At 40.8% G+C, this 24,441-nt stretch overlaps 4 protein-coding genes across 7 annotated transcripts; 1 reads left to right on the top strand and 3 right to left on the bottom strand.

Annotated features, from left to right (window-relative positions):
- The first annotated feature begins 2,020 nt into the window (after positions 1-2,020).
- Positions 2,021-6,128, top strand: tmed4 (transmembrane p24 trafficking protein 4). The gene is made up of 5 exons (XM_015046043.1): positions 2,021-2,236; positions 3,185-3,285; positions 3,372-3,497; positions 4,960-5,106; positions 5,203-6,128. The coding sequence occupies exons 1-5, from the start codon at positions 2,098-2,100 to the stop codon at positions 5,350-5,352; spliced, it is 663 nt and encodes a 220-aa protein (XP_014901529.1). The 5' UTR covers positions 2,021-2,097; the 3' UTR covers positions 5,353-6,128.
- Positions 6,129-7,797: 1,669 nt separating this feature from the next.
- Positions 7,798-14,255, bottom strand: plpbp (pyridoxal phosphate binding protein). Its single transcript, XM_015046042.1, has 8 exons — positions 14,135-14,255; positions 11,952-12,059; positions 11,845-11,880; positions 11,688-11,763; positions 11,468-11,608; positions 11,250-11,392; positions 10,019-10,117; positions 7,798-9,583 (listed from the first exon to the last, which is right to left on the bottom strand). Exons 1-8 carry the CDS (start codon positions 14,222-14,224, stop codon positions 9,380-9,382), a joined length of 897 nt encoding a protein of 298 aa, XP_014901528.1. The 5' UTR covers positions 14,225-14,255; the 3' UTR covers positions 7,798-9,379.
- An 844-nt stretch (positions 14,256-15,099) lies between these two features.
- On the bottom strand, positions 15,100-18,177 carry snrpg (small nuclear ribonucleoprotein polypeptide G). Of its 2 annotated transcripts, none has more exons than XM_015046036.1 (4): positions 18,001-18,177; positions 17,066-17,088; positions 15,533-15,657; positions 15,100-15,308 (listed from the first exon to the last, which is right to left on the bottom strand). In XM_015046036.1, the coding sequence occupies exons 2-4, from the start codon at positions 17,082-17,084 to the stop codon at positions 15,258-15,260; spliced, it is 195 nt and encodes a 64-aa protein (XP_014901522.1). In that variant the 5' UTR covers positions 17,085-17,088; positions 18,001-18,177; the 3' UTR covers positions 15,100-15,257. The 2 variants fall into 2 exon arrangements, with proteins under 2 accessions (XP_014901522.1, XP_014901521.1); XM_015046035.1 differs by lacking the exon at positions 18,001-18,177 and adding an exon at positions 17,271-17,397.
- A 146-nt stretch (positions 18,178-18,323) lies between these two features.
- LOC106955711 (zinc finger protein 594) lies at positions 18,324-24,209 on the bottom strand. 3 transcript variants are annotated; one of them, XM_015046033.1, is made up of 3 exons: positions 24,133-24,209; positions 21,878-22,329; positions 18,324-21,150 (listed from the first exon to the last, which is right to left on the bottom strand). In XM_015046033.1, exons 2-3 carry the CDS (start codon positions 22,151-22,153, stop codon positions 19,711-19,713), a joined length of 1,716 nt encoding a protein of 571 aa, XP_014901519.1. In that variant the 5' UTR covers positions 22,154-22,329; positions 24,133-24,209; the 3' UTR covers positions 18,324-19,710. The 3 variants fall into 3 exon arrangements, with proteins under 3 accessions (XP_014901519.1, XP_014901518.1, XP_014901520.1); XM_015046032.1 differs by lacking the exon at positions 24,133-24,209 and adding an exon at positions 22,973-23,137; XM_015046034.1 differs by lacking the exon at positions 24,133-24,209 and adding an exon at positions 22,973-23,137 and having other exon boundaries at positions 18,324-21,147.
- Between the last annotated feature and the right edge of the window lie 232 nt (positions 24,210-24,441).

The raw sequence follows: 24,441 nt of genomic DNA, 5'->3' as shown, positions 1-24,441 counted from the left end.
ACGTTTGTTTGTGCTTTCAGTAAACTGTTAAAAAAGTACTATAATTTGTAAGTATTTAAGAATATATTGTCTCATTAGTCATTAGAAGTGAAATCTTAAAATAAATTGAGTGATGAAAATGAAAATAAAGTGGTTATGATTCTCATGCAATTGAAACTGAAACACTAAACTTCGGTTTCAGAAATAGTTGAAGTCAAATCTGTTTGGTTATTCTGAAAACTAGAGTGTAGTTCTTTGTAAATGAAATTCTTGTGATGTGAAAGCAGCAAAGAAAATGTAATGCTGAAAAAAAAAGATTCCTCTTCCCACTTAATTTGTTTTACTTTAGAGGCACAACATAGTTTTTTTTTTTGTTTTTTTTTTTTTTGCAACAATCCAGAACTTGAATCTGAAAATGATGTTACAGCCACTGTAACCTTGCTCTGGATGCAGCTGGTTGAGGTCGGTGCTTGTGGTTTGTGGTATTTGTTCTTGAAGGTGGAATTTCCAAGTTGCCACCCTGAAGTCGCAGGTCTCCGTTTGAGCTTGGAAAGTTAAAGGCTCCTTGTCAATTCAGAAAGATTTGCTGAGTGTTATGCAGGAAGTAATAGTTTCAGTTATGAACCAGCTTTGCAAGCCTCTGAAGGTTTTGTGTCACATTGAATGAGTCACACAGACATCTTATAAAAAAAAAAAAAAAAAAACTCTTTTGTGAACATGCTGTTACAAAATGCCAAGATTTATATCCTGAAGTGCAAACAACAAAGATGTGGACTGGAGACATGAGACTTGGAATCAAGTCAGACATCCGTCACAAGTTACATTACTTTGAATTCAACTTGGTAACGTAATGAAAGACTTTGTTCTTGCATTGAACTTTCACTCAAATAACTCATGACTTCACTTTGACATAATGGATTCTGAGATCAGGCTTGGTGAGGAACTTCAGACTTTCCAATTAATTTTCTGCGTCCTGTTGAGGCATTTCAGGCATAGACAGAGGCTGGTTGCCTTCATGTAGCAGGGTAACTTTGCTCTACAAAGAGTATATCTGGTAAACTAACTGCATGATTGACTTTATGAAATCATTCCTTCTGGGCTCAAAATAGACAGGTCACATTAATAAGATATGGACCTGTGTTTTGTTTGACCTTTGACCTTTTGGTTTATTTGTATGGGTGAAACTTTTTGTTTTCAAACCTGGAACTCAAACATGTAAAACCAATAAATGTAACGTATGTTATGTTTACTAAATTGCCATTTAAGTATTCATTGAATAGAACTCATGAAATCTTCTGGAGTGTATTACCTTTGACATGTTTAAATATACCTTGAAAATTTAGAAACGTCCACATTGGATGCTTCTAAATTAGCAAGTGATTGCTAAGAATCATTTAGTAATCACTTGCTAAGTGATTTTGCTAAGTTTATTTTTGGACTTTTATGCTACTTTTAATGTTGATGGATTAAATTTATTGTTGTTGCTGTTGCCTGTCTTGGCCAAAATGCTCTTGTAAAATAGATCTTTGATCTCTAAATGAATATGAAAATGTCACACAAAAAATAATTTCCAATAATCTTTAGGTGAAAACAAACCTAATTTTTACAGTATGATTTCATGGTGTTGTTGTTGTTATTACTATTATTATTATTATTATTATTATTATTATTATTATTATTATCCAGAATCTAGACAATCTACCCATTAAAGGTGCAGAAGATAATTAAACTACTGGGGAAAAAAGAATTCAGATTTTTTTTTTTACCCAGAATTCTGAATTTTGATCTCAGAAAACTAAAGCCAAATTTCTGAGGAAAAAAAAAAGGTCAAAATCCATAGAAAAAGACAGAATTCTGAGATTTATCAGGAAAAAAAAATAATTCTGAGATTAAAGTCAGAATTCTGAGAAAAAAGTTAGACATATGAAAAAAAAATATTTTACAGTATGATTTCTTTTACAGAAATTATACTGTAAAAGAGGGGCTTTTGCTTTGTTAGATGAAAACATTGTGCCTGTCAGTTCAAGCCCAGGGCGGACAGTTCTCCGGCTAGCAGGAAATCCCCTTCCTTGTTCCGCAGGGGAAGCTGCTGATGTATGCTAAAGCGAAGGAGGTGACATGATGCGTTCCGTCCCAGCCGCTGCTGTTACTATCCTGCTAGCCTGGATTTACCCCAGCTGTGGGCTGTACTTCCACATTGGAGAGACAGAGAAAAAATGCTTCATTGAGGAAATTCCCGACGAGACCATGGTCATCGGTAAGCTAGCAGCTGAGCTGGAGGCCAGCTAGCAGGCGGCGCTAACAGCTGCTCGTTGGAACGAAGATGCAGCATCAGACAAAGCTGGTTGGGCTGATTACAGTGATTCTGATGAAACGATGACATTTCTACTGTCCATGAAATTTGCATCTCTCTGTGATGTAGTAGCTAACTGCACCACACAAGTTTAATTCAATATACAGTTGAAACACAGAAGTTTGCGTACATCGAATAAAATGACACACACTGAATAAGAAGAAATAACCATCTTTTTTTTTCTCTCACAAAATAAGTTTTGGTCTGATTTAACTTCAGACAGGGAGAAAAGGAAGGTGAGGTCTTTCTTTCTGTCTATGTAAACGTCTGGGTGTCCAGCTGTATATTCCACTTTACTCGTTGTTCAGGATTTGATTAAAAGTCACCTCATTAAGAGAAGGAGATGAAATCTACTGAAGAGCAGCGACAGAAGGCCAGTTGTTGGGGTTTCACTTTAGTGTGACCTGAAGGAAGCAGGTGGAAGTCACTGTCACACCATTACTGTCAGGGTTAATCCAATCATCCACAACAGAGCTGGACTGGTGACACTTTAACCACAGAGAGAGGAGAATCCATAACCAGAGGTCAGAACATTGGCTAAAACACCCCAACTACTGATCTTCAAGTTTTAAAAAAAGTCTACTATTTAATGATAGAAAATATTTTCAAAATAACTTCAAATACTAGAAATACCACCATGAACTTAAATTGATATTTTTGTTGGAACATAGACACTAACTCGTCCCCTGCTGACAAACTGAGCAATGCTCAGTTGCTCAAGTTCAATAAGAACATAGTCAGTAATGGGAATCATTCAGATTTATTGATTTAAACCCAGAAATATACCATGTCCAAGTAACAAATTCACGCTACTGTCCCTTTAAGAGCTGTGGGGTGTTCTGTATCTGGCAGGAAAATACCGGACCCAGCTTTGGGACAAACAGGCCGGTTCCTTCCTCCCCTCCACCCCTGGCCTCGGGATGCACGTCGAGATCAAGGATCCAGACACGAAGGTGAGCTCAGAGCCAAGGTGTCGCCATGACACCCAGTGTGTCACTCACCACGGCAACCTAAAGCTCCTGGTCTCGGTGTGTTCCAGATCATCCTGTCCCGTCAGTACGGCTCCGAGGGCCGCTTCACGTTCACCTCCCACACCCCTGGAGAGCATCAGATCTGCCTGCACTCCAACTCCACCAAGATGGCTCTGTTCGCCGGAGGGAAGCTGGTAGGAAAGTTGCCTCAGACAGACAATGACAATGGTTTATTGACTGATTGATATTTAATTAAAGAAACAGCTTCCATGTGGATGTTTTGTCTAATTTATTTTAGCTTAAAACTGTTAACTTTCTGTTGTATTTCATCAGCAAATTGGAAAAACATTCACATTACAACCTTAAGCGTTAATGTATTTTATTGGGACCTCATACACAAACTAGTGCATAAATGCAACCTGGAAGAACAATAATGATTTTCAGTGTTTTTATGAATAAAAACCAGAAGTTGAACCAGTAAGTCAGTACTTTTTAGAAGTCTTTTGGAGGATGTATGTTGTTTATTGATCAGTTTTTTTTGTGTTTTGTTTTAATTGCTTAAGCTCAGACACATAATGCAGAACACCTGTGATGAGAAAATTTCAATTCCTGTTACAAATTCTCAACAGGCCGTTCTGTTGTGCAAATATGCTTTTATAAACCATTCTGTTGTAGCTCTGGGTTTATGTTCAGGGAATACCTGGAGGTTTCCCTTCAGAACTGGGTTGTATTTAGCTCCATCCATCAACTCTGATGATGGGAGGATAGACCTGCCCTTGCTGAAGAATGCATCCCGACAGTATGATGCTGCCACCATTATATTTTCTGGTGGGGGTGAAGTGTTGTGTTTTTTATGTGTACCAAAAAATTCCGTTTTGGTCTGTCCGACCAGATGTTTGCCGTGTCCAGTAAATGGCTCGTTGCCATCATGAATTTCAGTGGTGGGCAGACTTCTGCTAATGTGTTAATGGCGAAGCTAATACTTTGTGTAGCGCTTTTGCTGACTTTGAAAACATTAACGGTTTTTAGCTTCCCTTAAATAAGTTTATATGGATAAATGCTGAAGCGCTAATTTACTTGGCTGTTTTGTAAACTTTCAGTTTGATATCCGTGTTGAAGTTGCGACTGCTAAGAATTATTTAAGTAGTTAGAAGTCCGTGTTCATGCTTTTACTTTGAAGAGACGGTTTACGCAGCAGTTCCGTTTTCTCTCCTGGCACCTCTTCCCCCTCCCCCACCAATACATTTATTTAACTCAAGAAACATACAGGAAGAAAATAAAACACGGAGAACAAGAAATGAACATAAATGCAATATTTAAGGGAATTATTGAATATGTAAATCATAATGTCAAGTATATTGCTAGGATTAGCAAATGCTAGTGCTTTAGCATTTGTTTCTGCTATATATTGTGTTGATTTAGCACTTTAGTGTTAGCAAAGCTAATGTCTATGACTATGCTTACCTTTTATTCAGCGGTGCACATTTTTACATTATTTATTTATTTGTTACAAGAAAAATTTTTGCATTCAGGTAGAATTTTCCTTCAATTTCAGCCTTATGTACTGCTTTGTGTTCATCACATTTTTTTCCCATCATAAATTGCTTTTTTCTCAGCCTTCTCACACCAATCAGTAACTCCTCTGTAATGTTGCAGCGAGTCCATTTGGAGATTCAGGTCGGAGAACACACCAACAACTACCCTGAAATCGCAGCAAAAGATAAGCTGACCGAGCTGCAGCTGCGAGTGCGACAGCTGCTGGACCAGGTGGAGCAGATCCAGAAGGAGCAAAGCTACCAGAGGGTCAGTTCAGAAAAACAAAACAAAAAAGAAAATCTTTGAGATGTTTACCAGAGCCACTTAAGCCTTGAGCTCACTGCGCTGGTTTGTGTCTGGCAGTACCGGGAGGAGAGGTTCCGCATGACGAGCGAGAGCACCAACCAGCGCGTCCTCTGGTGGTCCATCGCTCAGACCTTCATCCTCATCGTCACTGGGATCTGGCAGATGAGGCACCTGAAAAGCTTCTTTGAAGCCAAGAAACTGGTTTAGCACGTTCTGGGAGATGAGAGAAACACGATGGACTAAAAGGAGGAGCAGACCCAGTCGGCAGCCGTATCTGGTACCAGTTGATCCACACACCAGTCCTGGGAAGCTTTTAGGTTTTACTTCGTAATGTTTTAGGTTTTCTGTGGAAGCGCCGCATTCCAGTTACATTTCCACTCGTGTTTAGGTTTTTGGGAGTTTTTTTGGACCACACTGGACATTATTTTGTTCTTTATGTGGGTTTTTTCACTAAAGGATTTCTGTGAAAGACGGAGAATGTTAAAACTGTTAAATGAAAATAACTTAAGTTTGCTTATTTAGTTTGCTTTGTTACTGTTTCGTAACAGCCTTCAGCTGTGTTCAACCTGATTTCCGACGTGTCCAAATATTATCCTGATACACAAACAGTCGGTTTGCAATTTCAGGACATTTTCAACTCTGTCGTTAATATTTCTTTAAGATAGGAGATGTCAGAGCCTGACCTGTTGAATTTGGTTTCCTGACATGGAACCTTTCTAAAGCCTGTTTGAGGTAATCAGTCCACCTTAAACATCCTGCTGACATCAGGGGCCATATGAGCTTTCAGAACACAGAGCTGAGATTGTGGAACCAAGGGGGCGTGGTCTGTAGCGGTGTTCCTGGAGCTGTGTCCGATATAAGACGTGTGGAACCTTTTCCATCTGGCTTGTCGTCATGGAGGCCCTCTGAAGGTTTTATCAGTACAGGCCATATTGTTTATTGGGTGAAAGGAGCTTAACTGTGTAAAAAATAAATAAATAAAATGATTAAATTGGTTTAAAACTAACAAAAACATGTAACCAATTAAAGTCCTACAAGAATATTGACTTTAGATTTCAGCTGCAGCCTATCATTACGTACGTCAAAATGTATTTTGATTCCTCTCAATTTTGCTTGAATTTGTTGTGACCAGAAGCTCAAATAATCTGTCCAAAAACAACTTTTAGCAGTTGAGGTTTTAACTAGGACCATCTGGAGGTTTCCCGGGGTGTTTTGTCCTGGAATGTCGGCGACACGTTCTTCGTGTCTCTGCAGAGGCCATGAAGGCTGAATGTCCATCTCAGACTTTAGGTGCTTTCAAAAGAAGTGTCACATGAAGCCATACACCAGGACATGTAGTAACCGATTAAAGGGACAGAATTCTCCAGTGATTGGACTAGACCATATAAGTGTACTTAAATTTTAGAACGTTAGAGCAAGCCCTTCTTTCTCTCTTTTTGTAGTTTCTTTATCCTCGATCTCATGCATGATATGAACATTTATCAGCTTGTTGACACATTCGGAGGCAGGAAGCGGTTAATATGATGACCTAGGTAAAGGTTTTTATAACACTTCCTATTTCTTGATTAAAATTAGATAAAAGAAAAAAACTCATAAAATAATTGTAAACGTTTTAGCCAATGTGTTTCACTCATACTACAACACACGAGTTCATGATTGTTGGTTTAGGTGTTGAATGTTTTTTGGTGGTTGTGCAGTTTTGCTTTTTCCTTTTACTAAAAGTATTTTGGGCTTAAACTGTTCAGTCACCGTCAGTATTTTTTTTTTTTTCAATAGATTGAATGTTTGATCCACCAGTCCAGGTTTTTCTGCTGTGTTTTCATCATTCCAGTGGTGGACACAGAGTAGTGTCAAAATTTTCTTTCCAGGAAATATTTTTTTTTTTTTAAAATCCCACCAAGTAGGGTAGAGATATTACCGACATTACTTATAACATATATGTATACATACATACATACATTTTCTTACCCTTTTAACACTATTAAAAAAAAAAAAAAAGCCAAATCGCTGCTTCAGTTAAACACTCCACTATTCTGCGCTGCGTCACCATTATCGTCACATGACCAAACAAATACCACAACATCCCTCCTACTGCTACTTTTAAAAAAAATGATGGTAAAATGGCCGCTACCAATGTTTGACTCTGTCCTGCTCTCAAGTGCTTAGTCAAAGTTTCGGTTCATGGAAGTATGGTGGGGGGAAAAAATGGAAACATTTGGTTTTGCTGGTACTTTATGCTTACAGCTGCACTAAAGTCTTATAAATGTGAAATGGGGAGTGAATCTAAAGGTTTTCCTCCAGATTGTTTAAGGTTTTAGCTCACAGACTGTTTTCTGCAGGCTGGTGTTTCATCAGTTTATTTATTTAGCAGTCACAAAACGCCAGGTTTGCCATTTTGGGAGCCGATTTGTCAATCCAGGGTAAATCGGCTCGAAATATCCAGGAGTTGAAATATCGTATGGTGATAACTCATAAAAGAAGACATCAGTTCTAAAAATTGTTTTTCAATATGTTTAATTTAAATTTGATCTGGATTTCATCCTGAAATGCTTAATAAAGAAACTTTGTCCAAAAGATGTCCACGTCTTATGGTTAATATGCCACTTCCCCCCCGCCCCCTGCAAAAGGAATAAATACACAGCAATTAGCTGATATTTTCAACAGTAAAATTTATTGCTTGGCTTTGGCCTCTCCTCAAAAACCAAACCAAACGAAGCTGAAATGCCTTATTGACAGTAAGGACATGTCTAATCACAAGTTTACCTCCTATTTTAGAGTTTTTTTGTGTGTGTGTTATTTTTTATTCCACTGACACTTTTATATGAGAACAGGAAAACACTGCATTCCTCAGAGGAAACTGCTGAACGTCACAGCTGGCAGCTTTGAAAACCAAACATTTGCATAGATTCACTTTCTCTCATCTGGAATAACACACCACTGAACAGACACAAACACACACACATACACACACACACACACACACACACCGAACAGAAACAAAACCTCCCCTCGGATTTGTCGATATCAAGAATAAAATCTGAGACATTTGGCACATTGTACGAAACCATATCAAATGCACGGTAATTGTTATAAAGGGATAAACAATTTATTAAATCAAATCTTTGTTTTACAAGGAAACCGGTTCATTGGAGCAAGTGGAACTTTTGACCTCACATTGTTCAGTTGGAAAAATAGAAAACAATGAACCAGCTCAATTATTTCCTATTAGAACGCAAGAGAAACGGATTTCATGAAGCCAGTGTCTTTTTAATAAACCGTATCAGCGTAATGGAAAGTAAAAGGCTTCCATATGTGTAAAGTGTGTTAACACCAGTTACATATTTTCCTAAAAACAAACAAAAACAGAGATCAGTACTAAATGTGAGGTCATGTGGACTAGCTGTGAGCAGTCAGTATCCTACCAGTGGTAGATCTAACAATCATGCCAGTTCAGGGAATCCAAGAGAAATTCTCACTTGGGAGTCAAGAATAACTACCATGAAGAGTCAGAACAATTGTGCAACAGTTACTTTTTGATAGCTTGGAGGACAATGAAAGTGTAAGATTTAGAAAGAAAAGACCACAGGCCTTATTCTGGAATGAATAATATGTACAGAATATCCGCTTTTTAAAGAGCCACAACAACTCCTGGTGCATATGTTATAGCTCCATATGGATGTTAATGCTACATATCTCAATAAATAGTGACCCAACTATGCAACAATCTCATTAAATATGAGGTGCAAAAAAATGTTTAAATAGCATTTAATCAAACAGCTAGAAAATCTCTGATTTGAGAGTTGTGGAAGATTTGAGCCTACTAATTGTTACTGGACCGTTGTCAACTTCATGGAAGATACTGACTGCTGACATCTAAGTCACTGCCGCAAAAAAATCTTACTACATCTGAGTTCCTGTTTTTCATTGGCTTGAATCCACTGGTGGTCACTGTTTACGTTGGAAGTGAGAGCACTCCAAGCTAGAAACAGCTGCTAGACACAACTGGTAGAGATGGAAAAGACATCTTATCTCATTTAGTTCTTAACTGAATGTTAATTTAATGATTAGAAAAATCTAAAAGGGGAAAGAAAGTTTATTATTTTGTGACTACTTTTTTTTATATAACGATGTAAGAAGGCTGCAGTCCTAACTCCAAATGTATGTTAGTTTTTTTTTTGTTTTTTTTTGTTCCCCCCCCCCCAAATGTCCTGGAGGTGTTTTTAATAATCTCCTTTTAGTGTTCAGATACGGTGAGATGGTGCATCTTCTTAGCAGCTTCTTCTGACACCGTCTTGGTTGTTTTCTCGGGGCTCGGAGCCGGACTGGGAAGGGGACTGGGATTTGGAGTGGGATTGGGGGTGTTCAGCGCACTGTTGGGGTACTCCCTGTTGCCGAAGATGATGCTGCCGACTCGCACGTTGGTGGCGCCCACTTCGATCTTGAATCCGCAGGAGAGAGTACAAGTCAGACCAAAGAGGAAAGAAATGTCCTTAATTGAAGTGCTGTTCAGAAAGTAACTTTGAAATTCCAAAACAGTGTAAAATGGAAGGTAAAGGTAAAAATTTAGCTAGCATGCTCCAGTGGTGGGCACACTTCCACTAATGCGCTAACGGCAGAGCTAATCTTTCCTTTTAGCAATTCAGCTAATTGTGAAAATGAGCTTCCCTTAAGCTAAGCTGTAAACTTTCAGTTGAATAAAACATCTTGTTTATCAGCTGTTAAGAATTCTTTAAAATAGTTAAGTTTGTATTGATGCTTTTATTTTGAAGTGGATGAAAACTGTTTGCATGGCAGTTCTGTTTCCTCTCCTCATCTCACATTTAATATAACCAGTGCTCGCACTGCTTTGTCATAACAAGCACAGATAACTTACCGCATGTTCAAAGTCAGTGGACATGCCCATGCTGAGCTCCACCTCCTCCATGGGCAGCTTCAAGCCCTCACACACCTCCTGCCGCCGACTCAACAGCATCTACAGGACGATTTAGACCCCAACCTTTAATGTACGTAAACATGAAGTCCAAACTTGACTTTTTACTGTTGCAATTAGATAAATAAAAACAGCATAAAATGCTTGAGGGCAATAGAACTTTCTATCTGTATGTATGGTGATGGTGTTTTTTAATTACGACTCCCCTCTTTTTCTACCTACAACTAGCTGTGATTAGTCACTTTTTGGGGCGTTTTTATTGCCTAGCCAGAATTAAAAAACTAATCACTTTAACAGAACCTGACTGCATGAAGTAGGGCCTTCATCAACATTAAGACTCGGTGGGAGCTGTTACTGTATGCTCAGATGAAAAAAACACACGGTGAAGCTTCTCAGCAGTGCCTATCTAAACTACTCCAAGAAAGCCTCAACAAATCATCCAGGAGGTGAAAACTACTTTTTGGTATTTACCAAAATTTGTTTGATGACCTGGAGAATTTAAAGGGCTGTATTAAGTATTTTCCAGGCACATGGTACCATTTTAAAGCACAATAACGTAACTCTGTTACCTTCAGTTATTATGAAAACGCAATATATATTCGAAATAATTTAAAAGAAATATGAATTTTCACCACAGCCATATTTGACCCCATAAAATTGACATATGACTCTTTAAGGACATTCCACCTCAGGACATTATCACGTCAATTCTTCTCATTATGCTGTTTACAACCGTTCTTAGCAGCATTAGACTAAGAAGCAGTTCGTATGATGAGCTCAGCAGACGTGCAGTTCCACCAAAGTGTGTGCAAATGGCTGCTGCCTCTAGTCTGGAGGAGCGGGGCAGAGGGTAGACCCAAATAGGCTGTAACCCAAAATAACTTTGGAGCCTCCAGAATGAGCTGGGGAGTGTTGCTGGGAACGGGGGTGTCTGGTTTTCCCTCCAGGACCTGTTACCCCTGTGACCAAAATCCAGTTTATTAGTTGACCGATGGGCAGACTCTAAAAACATCATTTGAAAAGCTAAAGTAGTGGAGTAAAGTGTCTCGCCAAGACTCATAAAATCACTCATAAAATAATATCCTGGCATATTCTGAGCTCCCTCAGTTGTATTAACATGTGAAAAATGTCCTCGATTCCTAGAAATGAACTGACTTTCTCTGAAGGTTTGTACCTGAAAGTCAGGGTTGGGCCCCAGTGTGAGGTCATAGCCGTAGCGACCGATGGTCATGAGTCCTGAGAAATGCAGGGCGGAGCACTGCGACACAATGTGTTTAACCGTGTTGACCGTGTCCTCCGGCGGCAGGCCATGTTTGCCTGAAACCAAACATGCAGAGCCCTGGATCAGCAAATGCAATCTGGAGCTTCATTTCTGTGATCAGCGACACTCACTCTGCTCTCCACTGGTGTTGACCTGCACCATGACCTTTAACCTCTGGCTGCTCGCTCCTCGGAGACGCTGCCACGAGGTGTTGACCTTGTCGGCCAGCTTCGGGGAGTCGATGGTCTCCACGAGGAAAAGGTTAGGGACGCCTAGAGGACAAGACGACTCGTGACGGTTTGCAAACAGGAAGCTAATGGAGGAACGACTAGCAGAGCTGATGCCACTCACCCAGCAACTTGTTGACGTTGTTCTTCTGTAGGTGGCCGATGAAATGCCACTTGATTTCTGGGCATGACTCTAAAATCTAGATAAGGAGGAAGAAGGACAGTTGTAAAAGCTAAAAGGTCAAAGTCTGAACTCCATCCTCTGGAACATGTGAACCTACCAGTGGATCTGACGCTTTGTCCACGAGCTCATTAACCTGGAAGGAGAGACGTATAGAGGTCAGTCTCTCTATCCATTCCTTGATGGCCAGCAGCATTCCATACTCACATAGTTCTCTCCAAAGTTGCGCTGTCCTTGCCTGTAGGCCTCCACAATCATGTCTGGGGGTTTGGTCTTGCTGACAGCTACAAGGCGGGGCACCACAGCGGGGAGCGTCTGAGGAAGGACAAACTATCCATCATCTGAATCGGTGGATGAGCTCTGAGGTTGGTGAAGGTTGTTACAGTACCTCCAAAAACCATTCACACTATTCAACTCTTTCAGATTCTGTCGCATTGTTTGTTATTATCATGGAAGAGTGGCAAAAGGAAAGGTACTGCTGGAAGAAAACCATAAAAATTTCTGCTTGCCCTTTGCCAGAACCCATCTAAGGGAGAAGATCAGTCGATGCGTACATGCACCAGCACCACGGGCCTCCGACCACCACCGGCAGGTAAAGTGACTTGCCCAAGGACACAGCAACAGAGACAGACGGAGCAGGGATTGAACAGGCAACCCCCTCATTGCAGAACAAACACCAACCACCGTTGCCACCATTGCCCCATAATTTAGGATAGCAGTAGTCACCCCCCTTTTGCCAACTAAGGCCTTTTCAACACATAGTCAGGTCTTTATAAAAACAAATATCTCTGCCATATTGTTTAAAAAGATTTTATCGTACATGCAGGATCGGTTTAAGAAAAGTTTTCATCCACATGAACCTGGACAAATCCATCTCTGAGTGTTGTTTTAAACATACCAAACCCGCAGGGGGCAGTATGGTGCAAAACTAAAACCTGTGTCAACCAATCAGATTGCTTCAAAATAACTATGACTTCCTGTTAGGAGTTAAACATGGCGCTAGCAGGTTTATTTGTGTGGACAGATATATGGGTTGAACTAGTTTCAAATAGCGTTTTTGAATATAACGTTAATAAAACACAAGACTATCAGTTGAGAATCATGTCGCAACAAATATGTGGGTATATTGGCAAATTATTTGTTGGAGACTGTAAGACCTACACACAGCAAACACCTGCAGAGTTTTCTTGGATCTCCACTTTGGTCATTATTAATCGCTGTTAGTGATAATAAATAAGTTTTTGTGTGGATGAAAGGCTAATGCATAAAAATGTATATGTAACATTAAGTGTAGTCTAGGCGTTAAGTGATTTTGATGCAATTTAGTGACTTAACACAAAAAAATTGGTAAAGGCCAGGTTTTTTTCCCCAGTGTATTCCTAACAGAAAGATTTAGATCAAAGCATATTCATGTGCTGTAATGGTCCAGTCAAAGTCCAGACGTAAGTCCAAATGGGAATATATATAAGACTAGAAAAGTGTTCACTAAACATCTCCATCTAATGTGACTCACATGCTATAAAAACAAAATGGCAAAAGATTCAGTCTGAAGACAAAGAGCTCAGAGACACACTCCCCAAGAATATGTGTGGTGTGGCTGGAGCGGCAATGACTGAATAGAAATGCGTACCACACTTTTCAGATTTATATTTGCTAAAAAGCTTGAAAAACACCATGATCCTTTTAGTCCACAAGTATGAGCTACTCTGTACTGGTTGAGATGCTGTGAGGGACCAACATCAGGACCAAAGCGGCACAGTGTGCTGTATTATAAATAACTCTGACATTACCTTCATTCAAATAACTTTGAGAATCACATCTTGTGTTGGTATAGTGACTTTTTTATTTCTGGTGGACTAGCTGTTAGTTCCAAATGACTTTGGTTGTCCATATGTCTGATACAACACTGGTCCATCTCTAGAGTTTAGGAGCCTTTTTATACCTTGATGCTTCGAGAAAGAGAAAAATTCTGAAACAGCTTAATTAGGCCAAATGAAAATTATCGACAGAGATTAATTTAAAATAGTTTAAAAAAATAACAAGAAGGTCTCCGTGATCTAAGACAAACTATCAGAAATTAGGGTCATCCTGGTCAAAGCTGACCACCTGCTGTGATAAAAACACGCTACTCTGATTGGGTCAGCTTAATCCACAAAATGATGCTAAGAGATGAACGTGCATCCACAGAATGAAAGGATCCTCGCATTAACATGCTGTCACTTTAAATCACGAATCGTGTTATGAAAGTGCTGCTACAGGCTCGAGTGCCTTCCATCCAAAGGTTGAGATGTTTGGCAGCCTTGCATAACCTCAGCTCTCTCCACCGCCTCGCTGTTTTCCCGCCTGCAGATAGCGCAGCATCAGAGAGGCGCTCCCGGGGCAGCTGTTACCTTGGGCCGCCGCGCCGCCGCCTGCTTCACCCGCTCCAGCACCGACTGGACCGCCTTCCCAACCTCCTCCGACATTGCTACTTTCCACATACCGTCAAAACGGCTACGAAACACTACGTAAAGGAGACGCAACGTCTTTGACGTCAATACGCTTTCAAAGTAAAAGTCTACCTGCAGGACGGAAGCGCAGACAGCGCCCTCTGTTGGTTAACCCTTAGAGTTTCACTTTGGAGCAGTACATTCAGTTTATCTTTTACAGAAACATATTTTGTCAAATGTTTTTGTAATGTATTGGAGCTCAATATGTATATTTTTGTTCAGTATACATACCCGTGATACACTTTTGTTGCACTGATAAGAGCAGGTTTGTTTAAGCAACTAAAGTAAAATTTTCAAACCGTTTTTTAAATCATTTGTCTCCTTTAACGAAGTCCCTTAAATCACTTAATAACCACTAAAATGGGGCATTTGTGTCTATAAGGTTTTGATTTTCTCTTAATATGCCACTGTACATTATGGTTTGTTTAGATGCAATTTTTCAAACATAAATCATGCTACCATATTGATTCTAGAAACATCGCCTTTTCTGACTAAACTGAACAAGCCAGACTCATTTCTATCAAACACCTTACAACAATTGTATATATCGTACCATTCCAACTTTCAGATGCTGTAGCTTATCTATGCACATGCCGTTTTACAGCTTGTAGAAGTAGGAAGTAACTGCAGTTCAGGAATTTTGATGAGTCCATCTTGTCTTGAGGATTTCCATTCAAGGTCAGCTTAAAGAAACAGCTACTTTTGAAAAACATCCATCTAAAAAAATAAATAAAACCCCCAAATCAAAATATATATAAAATAATATACCTAGATAATATTTACTTTATATTTACTTTACACTCATTTTAACTAAGTGGCTATTATAAAACAATAAATTCATTATAATAAAAAGGACAGGCACAAAAACAAATAAGGAAAATTTAATTTATTCCCATTAAACCACAAAACATCAAAATGAAGAGAAATTCGCCATCACTCAACTGCTGAGCCCGTAGAACAAAAACGTAAAAAAGAACAAAAGATAAAAACTGTAGCTCATTCTTTCCACCATCCTCCTCTCTTCTCATACTCTCTCTAAAGCCTCCAACATGATGATGCTGTTTCCTCTGATAACCTGCAGCAAACAAAAAAACACTTATTAAAATACAAAATATCAAACATTGCATTCTTTTAAACATAATCAGTAGTTTTAAACATTAATAAGTGACATTAGGACCCCAGAGAACATCGAGGGTATCTGGGTGGTTTCTCTCAGTGTCGGTTATCAGATTAACTCGCCGTTTCTCAGCTAATAAACATTAAAAGCTGAAGCGGGTTCCTGAGCTACGAGGTACTGACCACCATGCCGATGGTGTTCTGCTGTCCACCCGGACCCATCTCCAGACAGTCGTCCATCACCAGGTTCATGAAGGGGTCGAATCCTCGTAGGATGCCCTGCACATGCCTCCCTCCGTTCAGCTTCACTGCAACACAAACCCAGAACCTCTCAGAAGATTTTTAAACCACATTAGACGCCAGAAACGAAACAATAAGCTAAATTTATTCCAGTTCAGTTTCCTTTGGACCATCAGATTTGTTTTTTTTAGTGAGGGTATTAAAAGGCCTACTTTTTTAAAATAATTTTGCTATCAAAAAAAGAAAAGAAAGAAATTACAACTACAATTACAACCAGGTAGTAGGAACAACATCCTAAACAAGCACAAAATTTGCATAAGTCAGTTTTTCTAAAGGACTGATAAATAAAAATGACCAGTCATGTTATTGTAAGGTTAAAGTGAAATTTACTGATTCATCAGAAAATGTGACTACTGAAAATATCAGAGGTTGGGAGGTTTTTCCACAACAGAAAAGGTGTTTGCTCATATAAACCAGTTTCCTTTTTGACAATGTGAAATGCTTTGTTACAAGCAGTCGGCTCCAGATATAGTGTTTCATCTCTTTAGATCGAATTTACAAAAAAAATATGTTGAAGTTAGAACAGTATAACATAAAGGAGATGATAAACATTTAGTGAAAAAAAAAAGAAAAGAAATAAAAGGTCATTTCACAGCTTCTAAAGCAGCAGATGTGGTCATCTCTAGTTCAAAATATAAAATTTATATGGACAAAACAGGAGGATGGAAGGAACAGTCGAATGATAGACATGTAGCTGAACAACGACGATCAAAAACAAGACCAAAATCCAACTGTTTGTGAAGCTGCTCACCAACCAGGTAGTAGGAACAAAAAGCCCAAAATTATAGTATTAAAAACCTCTGGTACTGTTGTATGGAGTAGTAGTGGCATAAAGAAGTAATCCTAAACAAGTTAAAGAAATTGTGTGTTTAAAAGACCAATCAAGTACTAAACTGATGAAAACAATTTTATTTATAGAAATTCTGTAACTGAAGTCAAAAATATAAAGCTATACACAAATTGTGGTAGTTCAAAACACGATGACAAAAATAAGCTACGAAAATGACAAAAACAATATTTAGGCCGAAGAAATACAACTCCAAATCAGATTTTCTCCATAAAGCTGTGGAAACCATTAGGTAATAAAAATAATCATGTTAGAAGATGGTAAAATACTTAGTGACAGCCACTATTACTGTCACAACAGGATCGGTACATAAAAATATTATAACAATGGAGCTTGTCTAACAAACTAGAAGTCTTAATATAAACTGGAGATGTGTGGGTTTCTTTTTGCTTTAATCATGGCTGCCTGTCATTTAGCGAAATAATTAGAGGACAAACCACTCCTATAAGTATTTCATTGCTCAAAAAAAGTTGAGCAGTTACTAGCCACATTTGCCTCTGGCATGCTACAAGCTAACACTTTAACACAAAAGTGCATGTGTTTGTGAATGAAATTTGAACCATACTCACAGGAAAGTTTCTTGTCCATAAACCTAAAATAGAAAGACATTTTCTGTAAATGAAAGTCATATTCAGGACAGTTCCAACATTGCTAATGTTAGCATCCTGCCACTGAAAACAATACAGCTGAAATAATACCCTGCTTTCATTTCTACCAAGAACAAAAACAGTCAGAGTACCGTTCCCGCTTTGTATTGAACCCAAGTAAACTTACTTCTTAAGCTCTGGTGGATGTGCTTTGCTCATTTTGTCTTTAGTTGCAGAAAGCCTGTATGCTAGCTGTTCGTTTGACAAAGCCGCGGAAGGAAAGCGTGCATAGAGTCAGAACGGAAGTTGCCTGACGTAATTGTGAAAAGGGCCTATCAGCTTAAGCTATCAGCGACCGGTTTCAACGTTCCAATAACCACACACCGCCCCCAAAAGGCCAGGAGGAGGCAGAGTATTGAAGAACACGAAGCGAAGCAGGTTTTGTAGAATCACTGAAAACATGTTTAATGTTGAAATGTGATGTTTTAATCCAATTCAAAAGTATTATATAGAACCGTTTTCCCATACACTTCAGCGCGCCTTACGCTCCTTCACCTCGCGCACGTGACGAGGTGGGGGGCGTCACGGGGGTGGCGTATGTTGTCCACGCTCCTTCAACCTTCTTTCGGGGGAGAGAGGGGCGCCGATTTATGTTTTCGCATCCACCTGAATAATGTGTAGTTGCGCCACTGTCAGGTGAAGATATACGAGAAACTTGTCCAGTCAGTCTACATATTTTTAAATACAATTATTCACAGTCTAGTTCAATATAATTTCAAAACAATTCAGACAGAAAATGATGAGCAGGGGGTAAGCTTCTTAAGGGCAGTGCAGGTCAATAAAGTGAAAGAGAACTTCAGGAATTGATTATCTGTACAACCCTATTGTGCTGAACAGCTGATAGCACTGCTGCTCACCCAGAAGAGCTGGCCCAAGTGGCTGGGAAGAGGGAAGTCTTGGCTTCTCCAATAAGCCGCTGTCACCATAACACCATCCCAGATTAAACAGATGATGGAAGTTTTCAGAAACTCTGAAGTTAAAAGGCATACATTCCAAAAATGTTACATCTTAAATAATTAAGAACCAATATCTATGCCATATGTGGCTTTGTTAAATTCCAATCCATAATTTTTCCAATGAACAAATGCACCAAAAGCTTTTTTCCCCCCAAAAGAATTCTCAGGCTGACATAGTACTGCAATAAACCATTTTATTTAGGGCATTATAAAATTTTTAAAAAAAAGTCAAGGTCTTTATGTGATGTTAATAAATTCCTTGGGTACATATACAAGAGACCAGTCATGTTAAGGCAGAATATAATCCACTATCAAACCTTAATACCAGTCTCACAATGAGAAAAATTACAAATATTTCAGCTGTATAGTCATTTTATTCTGTCATCTATAAAGCAGTATGAACCAATTTATTGAAAAAAAAAAAAGTTATAAAATAACTTATTTTCACAGTAGCACCTTAAAGACAGTATCTAAACAAAGAAAAAAACAATGCCAGCTGCTTCTCAACTGCTATTAATCCACATGTTTGCATAGGTGAGACATTCAAGCCAACTGTCTCAAACTGAATCTGAACTACAGAGAACAAGTATTTCCATGAAAGATGCTTGGAACAGTTCAGCTGAACCAAAACCTCCACAGAAGCTGGACACAGCATCAGCCCAGAGATTTGTTACACCACTCAGACAGGAAATGCAAGGTTGAATTTTCGTTCAAATTGAAGTATCTTGTACCAGTTTGTTCTACTGGGGGGGGGGGAAGAGAACATTTGAAGGGGGAAGGAAATACTTGGCACACACCTTACAACCATTCTCTGCATCAGCAGCTGCATTTAAACCAACTTTAGAGACATTTTCAAACAAACGTAACAATTCAAATCAAGTTGTGTTGAGTACTATTGTGTCTTCAGAAGTATAAAGTATGCTTCATCAGCATAATAGCACACATTGCTGCAAAGCATTTAATAAAGTACTTCAAAAATGTGCTGGGAAAAAAAAATAGAAGTCATTCTAGAATCCACAAACGCATAGAGATCCAGCAGGATCCTTCTGATGTGATTCAATCAGGGGGAAAAGATGATCTGATGAATGCATTTATTCACTTTTTAAGGCAAATTGGACATTTGACAAAAGAACAAAAATCCATTTAGCTAATGTCAACTGTAGTGTGTAGAGATTTAAACTCAGTGAAAAGCTGCTGTGGTTCACGAGCTGATGACTCTGTGGTAATGCCGTTTCTGATTGCCATTTCACATTTGCGCCTATCCGGTTTAGTGGCGATGCTTGGTCCAGTCATCAGCAGCTCTGTTTAAACTGAAGGATGTCATTTAAACCAATCAGAATCCAGAGATCAGAACACCTAAAAGGTAATCTGTGGTTAAAGGCTTACATGGACTTCCTTTAGACCCTGATATGTTGCTACAGGATAACATTCAATCATCAGCTCCATCAGTCGAATAGTTACTTTCACACATTTTAGCATTTTCAGGTCTCTTACACCAAGTTGACATGTTCAGCACCTGAACGCATCACAACCCGACTCAGGGAGCAGAACCAACGCTCTGGGTCCAGCCGCTGCTGTCCGTTTGGCGCATGAGGAAGCTGCAGCTGGCGGTCAGGCTTTGCTGGGCTGCAGGGAGAGGCGCTGCTCCTCCACCTCCACGCGGACCCGGAGGTGCTCCTGGCAGTGTTCTAGAAACGAGTCCAAAGCGGAGAAGCCCTGCTGGCAGGGAACGCAGTGGTACAGCCTCTGCTTCCTGGAGGCCGGCCCTTTGGACCCGTCCATCTCACACGCACACACGCTGCACTGGCGCTGTCTCACTGACGCCTGGTGCAGCTCTATGTGCTCCTTCAGCTGCTGCTGGGTGGAGAAAACCTCTGGACAGGAGGGACAGGGGAACTCGCTGTCCTCTCGTTCAGACTCCTCTCCCGAATCGTCCACACTGGGCGAGATGCTGCGCGGCTTCCCGAGTGGACCCAGTCCGGCTGCCGGACCGTTAGTGAGAAATTGGGAGTCTGGGACGGCACAGTCTGCGGAGCTGCTGTCGTCGTTGATGGCGATCGGGGCAGAGTCGGCTGCTTTGTGCTGCTTGCAGTGTGCCCTGAAAGTCAGATGGTGACCGAAGACTTTGCTGCAGATTTGACACGGATACATGCCGGGCTTCCGGCTCCTCTTGACGATGGGCCTGGCCTCCCTCCTGGTGAGCTTCTCTCTGCGGTGCTTCTCTTTGCGGTGCATGTACAGCTGCGATGTGCTCCTGAAGACCATGTCGCACGAGCGGCAGCTCAGGAGCTTCCTCTTGGCTTTCAGGGTCACCGCTGCAGTCCTCTCCTCCTCTTCCTCACTCGTCACTTTGGTGCTGGGAGTCTCCTCTGCGTGGCTGTCCAGAAAATGCCGCCTCAACGAAGTGTCAGAGCAGAAAGTCCTGGAACAGATCCGGCATGCATTGACGGCGCCTCCGCTGGGCCCCGGCGTGTCCGAGAAATCCGAGTGGGCGGAGTCGCCCTCAGAAACGGGTGGAGAGTCGTCTGGGAGGCTGCGGGCGTCGGCGCCGTTGGATGGAGACTCGCTGCAGCCGGCCTGCTGGTGGTGCAGCAGTGCCTGCTTCTGGCTGAAGCCCCTCCCACAAGGGGCACAGGCGTATGGGCTGCTGTCCAACAAGTGCGGCTGGCGGTGCAGCGGCGTCTCCTGCAGCCTGCCGGGGTGCGACAGCAGAGCAGTGCATGGTGCGCTGCAGCCGTCAGCCTCCAGGTTGCAGCGGTGCAGCTGCAGGGACGACCTGAGGGAGAACTGCTGGCCACACAGCGTGCAGCGGTGGGGCTTCGGCAGCACGCCGTCCTGTTCCTGGTGCTGCAGCACGTCTTTGGGATAAGGGAAGCCTTTTCCACATTCCTGACAGCCGTACAGAGGAAGGCGGGAAGGCGGGTGGTTTGCAGCGTGCTGCTTAGCATCGGTGCGTGCAATGAAGCTGGCCAGCCTGGACAGGGTGTCTGCTCTGAAGGAGCCCTGTGACCTGGAGGAGCTCCAGCCGACCCCGTCCATCGCTCTGCCCTGCTACAAGACAGAGGACATCAGAGTCACACTGATTCCATTTAGCAAATGGAAATATCTTTCCATTTGCTAACTTATCTTTCCAAGATAAGTTCATATCCAACTTTTCTTTACAAAAAAAAAAAAAAAAACAGAAAGAAAGGGATGGGGGGAGGGAGGGCACATGTATCAACTGGGTTAAAGTTAATACATTTGTACACAACAGCACAATGGTGTAAAGATCTAGACCTGATTTTAATTGTAATCATCTGAGGGAAAGCTGATGAGTTTAGACTGATTTAATGTTACACTTACTTCATATTAAACGTTAGTCAGATCATTGTGAAGAGAGATGAAAAGTCGAGACATCTGTTTAACAGCAGAATGGGGCGCCACTGTTTTGTTCATCTCAGTGACACTCCAATCCAGAGGTCTACAGCTCCAGGTCTGCAAATCGTCCAGCACGATTTGCAGACGCAAGTAAAACGGCTGAATCACCTCCTGAGGAACCAGTCAGGTTCTCCAGAGACCTGCTAATATCCTGACTGTTGGCTCAGGAGTGTGGAAGCAGAGACATCTTAAAGTTGCAGGACTCCAGCCCAAAGGGCTTGGAGCTGGAGACCCCCTGCAGCGCTGACCTAGTCATGGTCAGCGGCATTCTGCTGGATGGTGAAACCTCACCCATGTCTCATGTCTTTTCAAGGTGGTGGAGTGTGTAGCTAACTGAGGTCTTTACTGCAGATTCTCTCACCTGAGCTGTGGATCTGGGCAGCTTCTCCAGGATTACCACAGGCCTCTTCAACGCCTCTGTGAACAGTACCCTCTGTGACTGGATTCTTTGTTTAGGTGGACGGCCACGTCCTGGAAGACTCGCAGTCGTGCCGTACTCTTTCCATGTTTGGACGATGGCTTCAACAGAGCTATGAGAGATCTTCAAGGATTTAGATATTGTTTTACAACCTAACCCTGCTTTAAACTTCTCCACGACCTTCTCCTTGACTTGTCGGCTGTGCTCCTTTGTCTTCATGATGCCGTTTGACCTCTAGTAATTATAGCTCGACCCTAGTTAGTAGTGGTCAACATTGCATTTGATTTTATGTACAAGTATCAGAATAAAAGGGCTGAACAGGCAACATTTCTTCTGATTTAATCTTCTGGAGAGGTTTTGTCTGGTTTTCTGTGGTCTGCCCCAGCTTTCTCGTTCTGAAAGAAATAAAAGTAAAAAATAGCGTTGATAGGGTTACAATATCAGTAAGGGAAGTGAAATAATCACACTCTGCAGAAACTGCTAGTGTTTTTTCATTCACATCTTCTTGTATTGTTATTTGTCAAGAATATTAACTCCCTCTAATCCGGCTTGTTCAATTAAGGGTTACCCTTCTCTTAGGTCTTTGCTTAAGTTATATTCCATTTAAAAACAACAACACACGAAGTTGAGATACTAATCATTTTGGCGTTGATGTCTGCTTAGGTGTGGACTTCCCCTTTTCCAAATGGCAGAACAGGGCTTTGGAAAACACAAGAACGTCTAACATGGCGCGAGACCATTTGAAATCACTTCCACACTTAACTGCATTCTATTAATAAATAAACTTAGCTGCAGAGTTCGAGATACGATAGTGAAAGTGAGGTCTCACTCCCTTCTAGCTTGTTTCCGTTCTTCAATGACGCTTCCAGTAGCTGCTAAAGTTTAGTATCTTCCATGTAGTTGAAGACTAAACGAGCAGACAGCTGTAAAGTGAAAGCCAGTAGCTCCATGTGAAAGTAAACACAGTTAGCTCCCTGTGTGCTAATGTTAGCTCGTTGCTAAGCTGCGCGAACATGGCTCCGTATTTTAACGGCTCACCTGCTCTCTTTCACAACCCGAGGGACTTCTGTATGGGCAGTTGGCTATAGTCACACTAGGAAGCGGTACAGGTTCCTTCTGACCGCGTGGTCCAGAACCACGGCACTGACATGTCTGCAATGGGTCGTTCGAGCGAAGTTTTTGTAGTAATCAGGGGCACTTCCGGTGTGTCATTCAAAACAGCTTTGTAGTTCCCAGTGAGTTTTTGACCCGCCCACAAATGCACCCGATAAATATAAATAGATAAAACATCCCTTGTAAATATCATATTCCTAAAAAAACAGAAAAGTAGCATAATTTTTGTATTATGATTCAATATATGTTTTTAGTTGTTCCTTTTTTTTCTGACGTACTTTTTGCAAAAACATTTACTTATTTCTGCAGCATATTTCACAGCCATTTCGGTGTGTGTTTTTTTTTTTTTTTTTTTTTACATATGCAAGACATTACATATGTAAAAAAATTTTCATAGGCATATGGTGGGTTCCCCCCCCCCTCTTTTTTTTCACTTTTTAGAAAAAAAACCCCGAAAGTTTTGTGGAATTTCCAAAAACCAGGATTAATGGATAGTTACAACTGTTAGACAACGGGAAGGAACAATTATGGTTCCGTTCGCAGTGTTTCTCTATTCCGTTCCTCACGCTCCCCGGCCTTGCATGTTTAGATGTTTCCCTTCTGCCACACACGTGGATTGAATCTGTGGGTACAGCCTTCTGAAGTTCTTGATCGCTGCAGAAGAGGTCATGCAATCGTTTGAATCAGCTGTTCTGAAATAGAAGCACATCTAAAACATGCAGAGCAGGAGGGCCTGAGAACTGGAATAGAGAAGCACTAAGGAACCCTGACTTCTGTGTTTCAGAAACAAATTTTGCTTTCCATCCTTCTCCCCCAGCCTCTATATGAGATGTAAATAGCTGGAAATCTAGGAAGCTCCTGTGAGAAACGAATGGAAGGAAGCCTAAAATGCTTGATCTTCAATTAAAGACGTCAGTAAGTAAATCTTTGAAATGTTCTTTCTTATTGTGACATTTAGCAAATAGAATTAGCTTTGGTAACTCTAGCTGACCTAAGGCAAGAAAAGTTTGGTCTGATTTAACAGAGAGAAACAAAGGTTGTAAATAGAAATATTAATCAAACACAAAATAAAGATCCAAACCTACATGGTGCTGTGTGAAAACTGATTACCTCTCCTGTTAAATCAGAACTGATTGAGTTCACTGTCTCTAGACACACCCTGGTTTAATTACTGACACAACTGATCTTAATCGAGACATAGCTTAACCAGGACCTGCCTGACAAAGTGAAGAACACCAAAATATCATCAAAAGGCAGACACCACGAGGAGATCCAAGGAAATTCAGGAACAAATAAAGTAATTGGTTTCCATAAATCTGAAAAGGGTTACAAAGTCATTTCTAAAGCGTTGGACTCCAGTGAACCACAGTAAGAGGAGTTACCCACACATGGAG

Source organism: Poecilia latipinna, unplaced genomic scaffold, assembly GCF_001443285.1.
Source record: "Poecilia latipinna isolate Pla-1442-1.1 unplaced genomic scaffold, P_latipinna-1.0 Scaffold762, whole genome shotgun sequence".
Classification (NCBI taxonomy): domain Eukaryota; kingdom Metazoa; phylum Chordata; class Actinopteri; order Cyprinodontiformes; family Poeciliidae; genus Poecilia; species Poecilia latipinna.
The sequence above is the reverse complement of the archived record's forward strand: the minus strand, read 5'-3'. Positions and strand labels throughout refer to the sequence as shown.

Bases quoted from the DNA above. Each gene is read 5' to 3' on its own strand.
- snrpg (XM_015046035.1), bottom strand. From the start codon at position 17,302: ATGAGCAAAGCACATCCACCAGAGCTTAAGAA. The intron at 15,658-17,065 runs GTGAGTATGGTT...TTTGTGTTGCAG, and splicing joins TATGGACAAGAAACTTTCCT to TGAAGCTGAACGGAGGGAGG. The intron at 15,309-15,532 runs GTCAGTACCTCG...TGTTTGCTGCAG, and splicing joins AGAACACCATCGGCATGGTG to GTTATCAGAGGAAACAGCAT.
- tmed4 (XM_015046043.1), top strand. From the start codon at position 2,098: ATGATGCGTTCCGTCCCAGCCGCTGCTGTTACTATCCTGCTAGCCTGG. The intron at 2,237-3,184 runs GTAAGCTAGCAG...TGTATCTGGCAG, and splicing joins CGACGAGACCATGGTCATCG to GAAAATACCGGACCCAGCTT. The intron at 5,107-5,202 runs GTCAGTTCAGAA...TGTGTCTGGCAG, and splicing joins AGGAGCAAAGCTACCAGAGG to TACCGGGAGGAGAGGTTCCG.
- LOC106955711 (XM_015046033.1), bottom strand. From the start codon at position 22,153: ATGAAGACAAAGGAGCACAGCCGACAAGTCAAGGAGAAGGTCGTGGAG. The intron at 21,151-21,877 runs GTGAGAGAATCT...TCTGTCTTGTAG, and splicing joins TGCCCAGATCCACAGCTCAG to CAGGGCAGAGCGATGGACGG.
- plpbp (XM_015046042.1), bottom strand. From the start codon at position 14,224: ATGTGGAAAGTAGCAATGTCGGAGGAGGTTGGGAAGGCGGTCCAGTCG. The intron at 11,764-11,844 runs GTAGGTTCACAT...CTCCTTATCTAG, and splicing joins ACAAAGCGTCAGATCCACTG to ATTTTAGAGTCATGCCCAGA. The intron at 9,584-10,018 runs GTAAGTTATCTG...TGCGGATTCAAG, and splicing joins CCACTGACTTTGAACATGCG to ATCGAAGTGGGCGCCACCAA.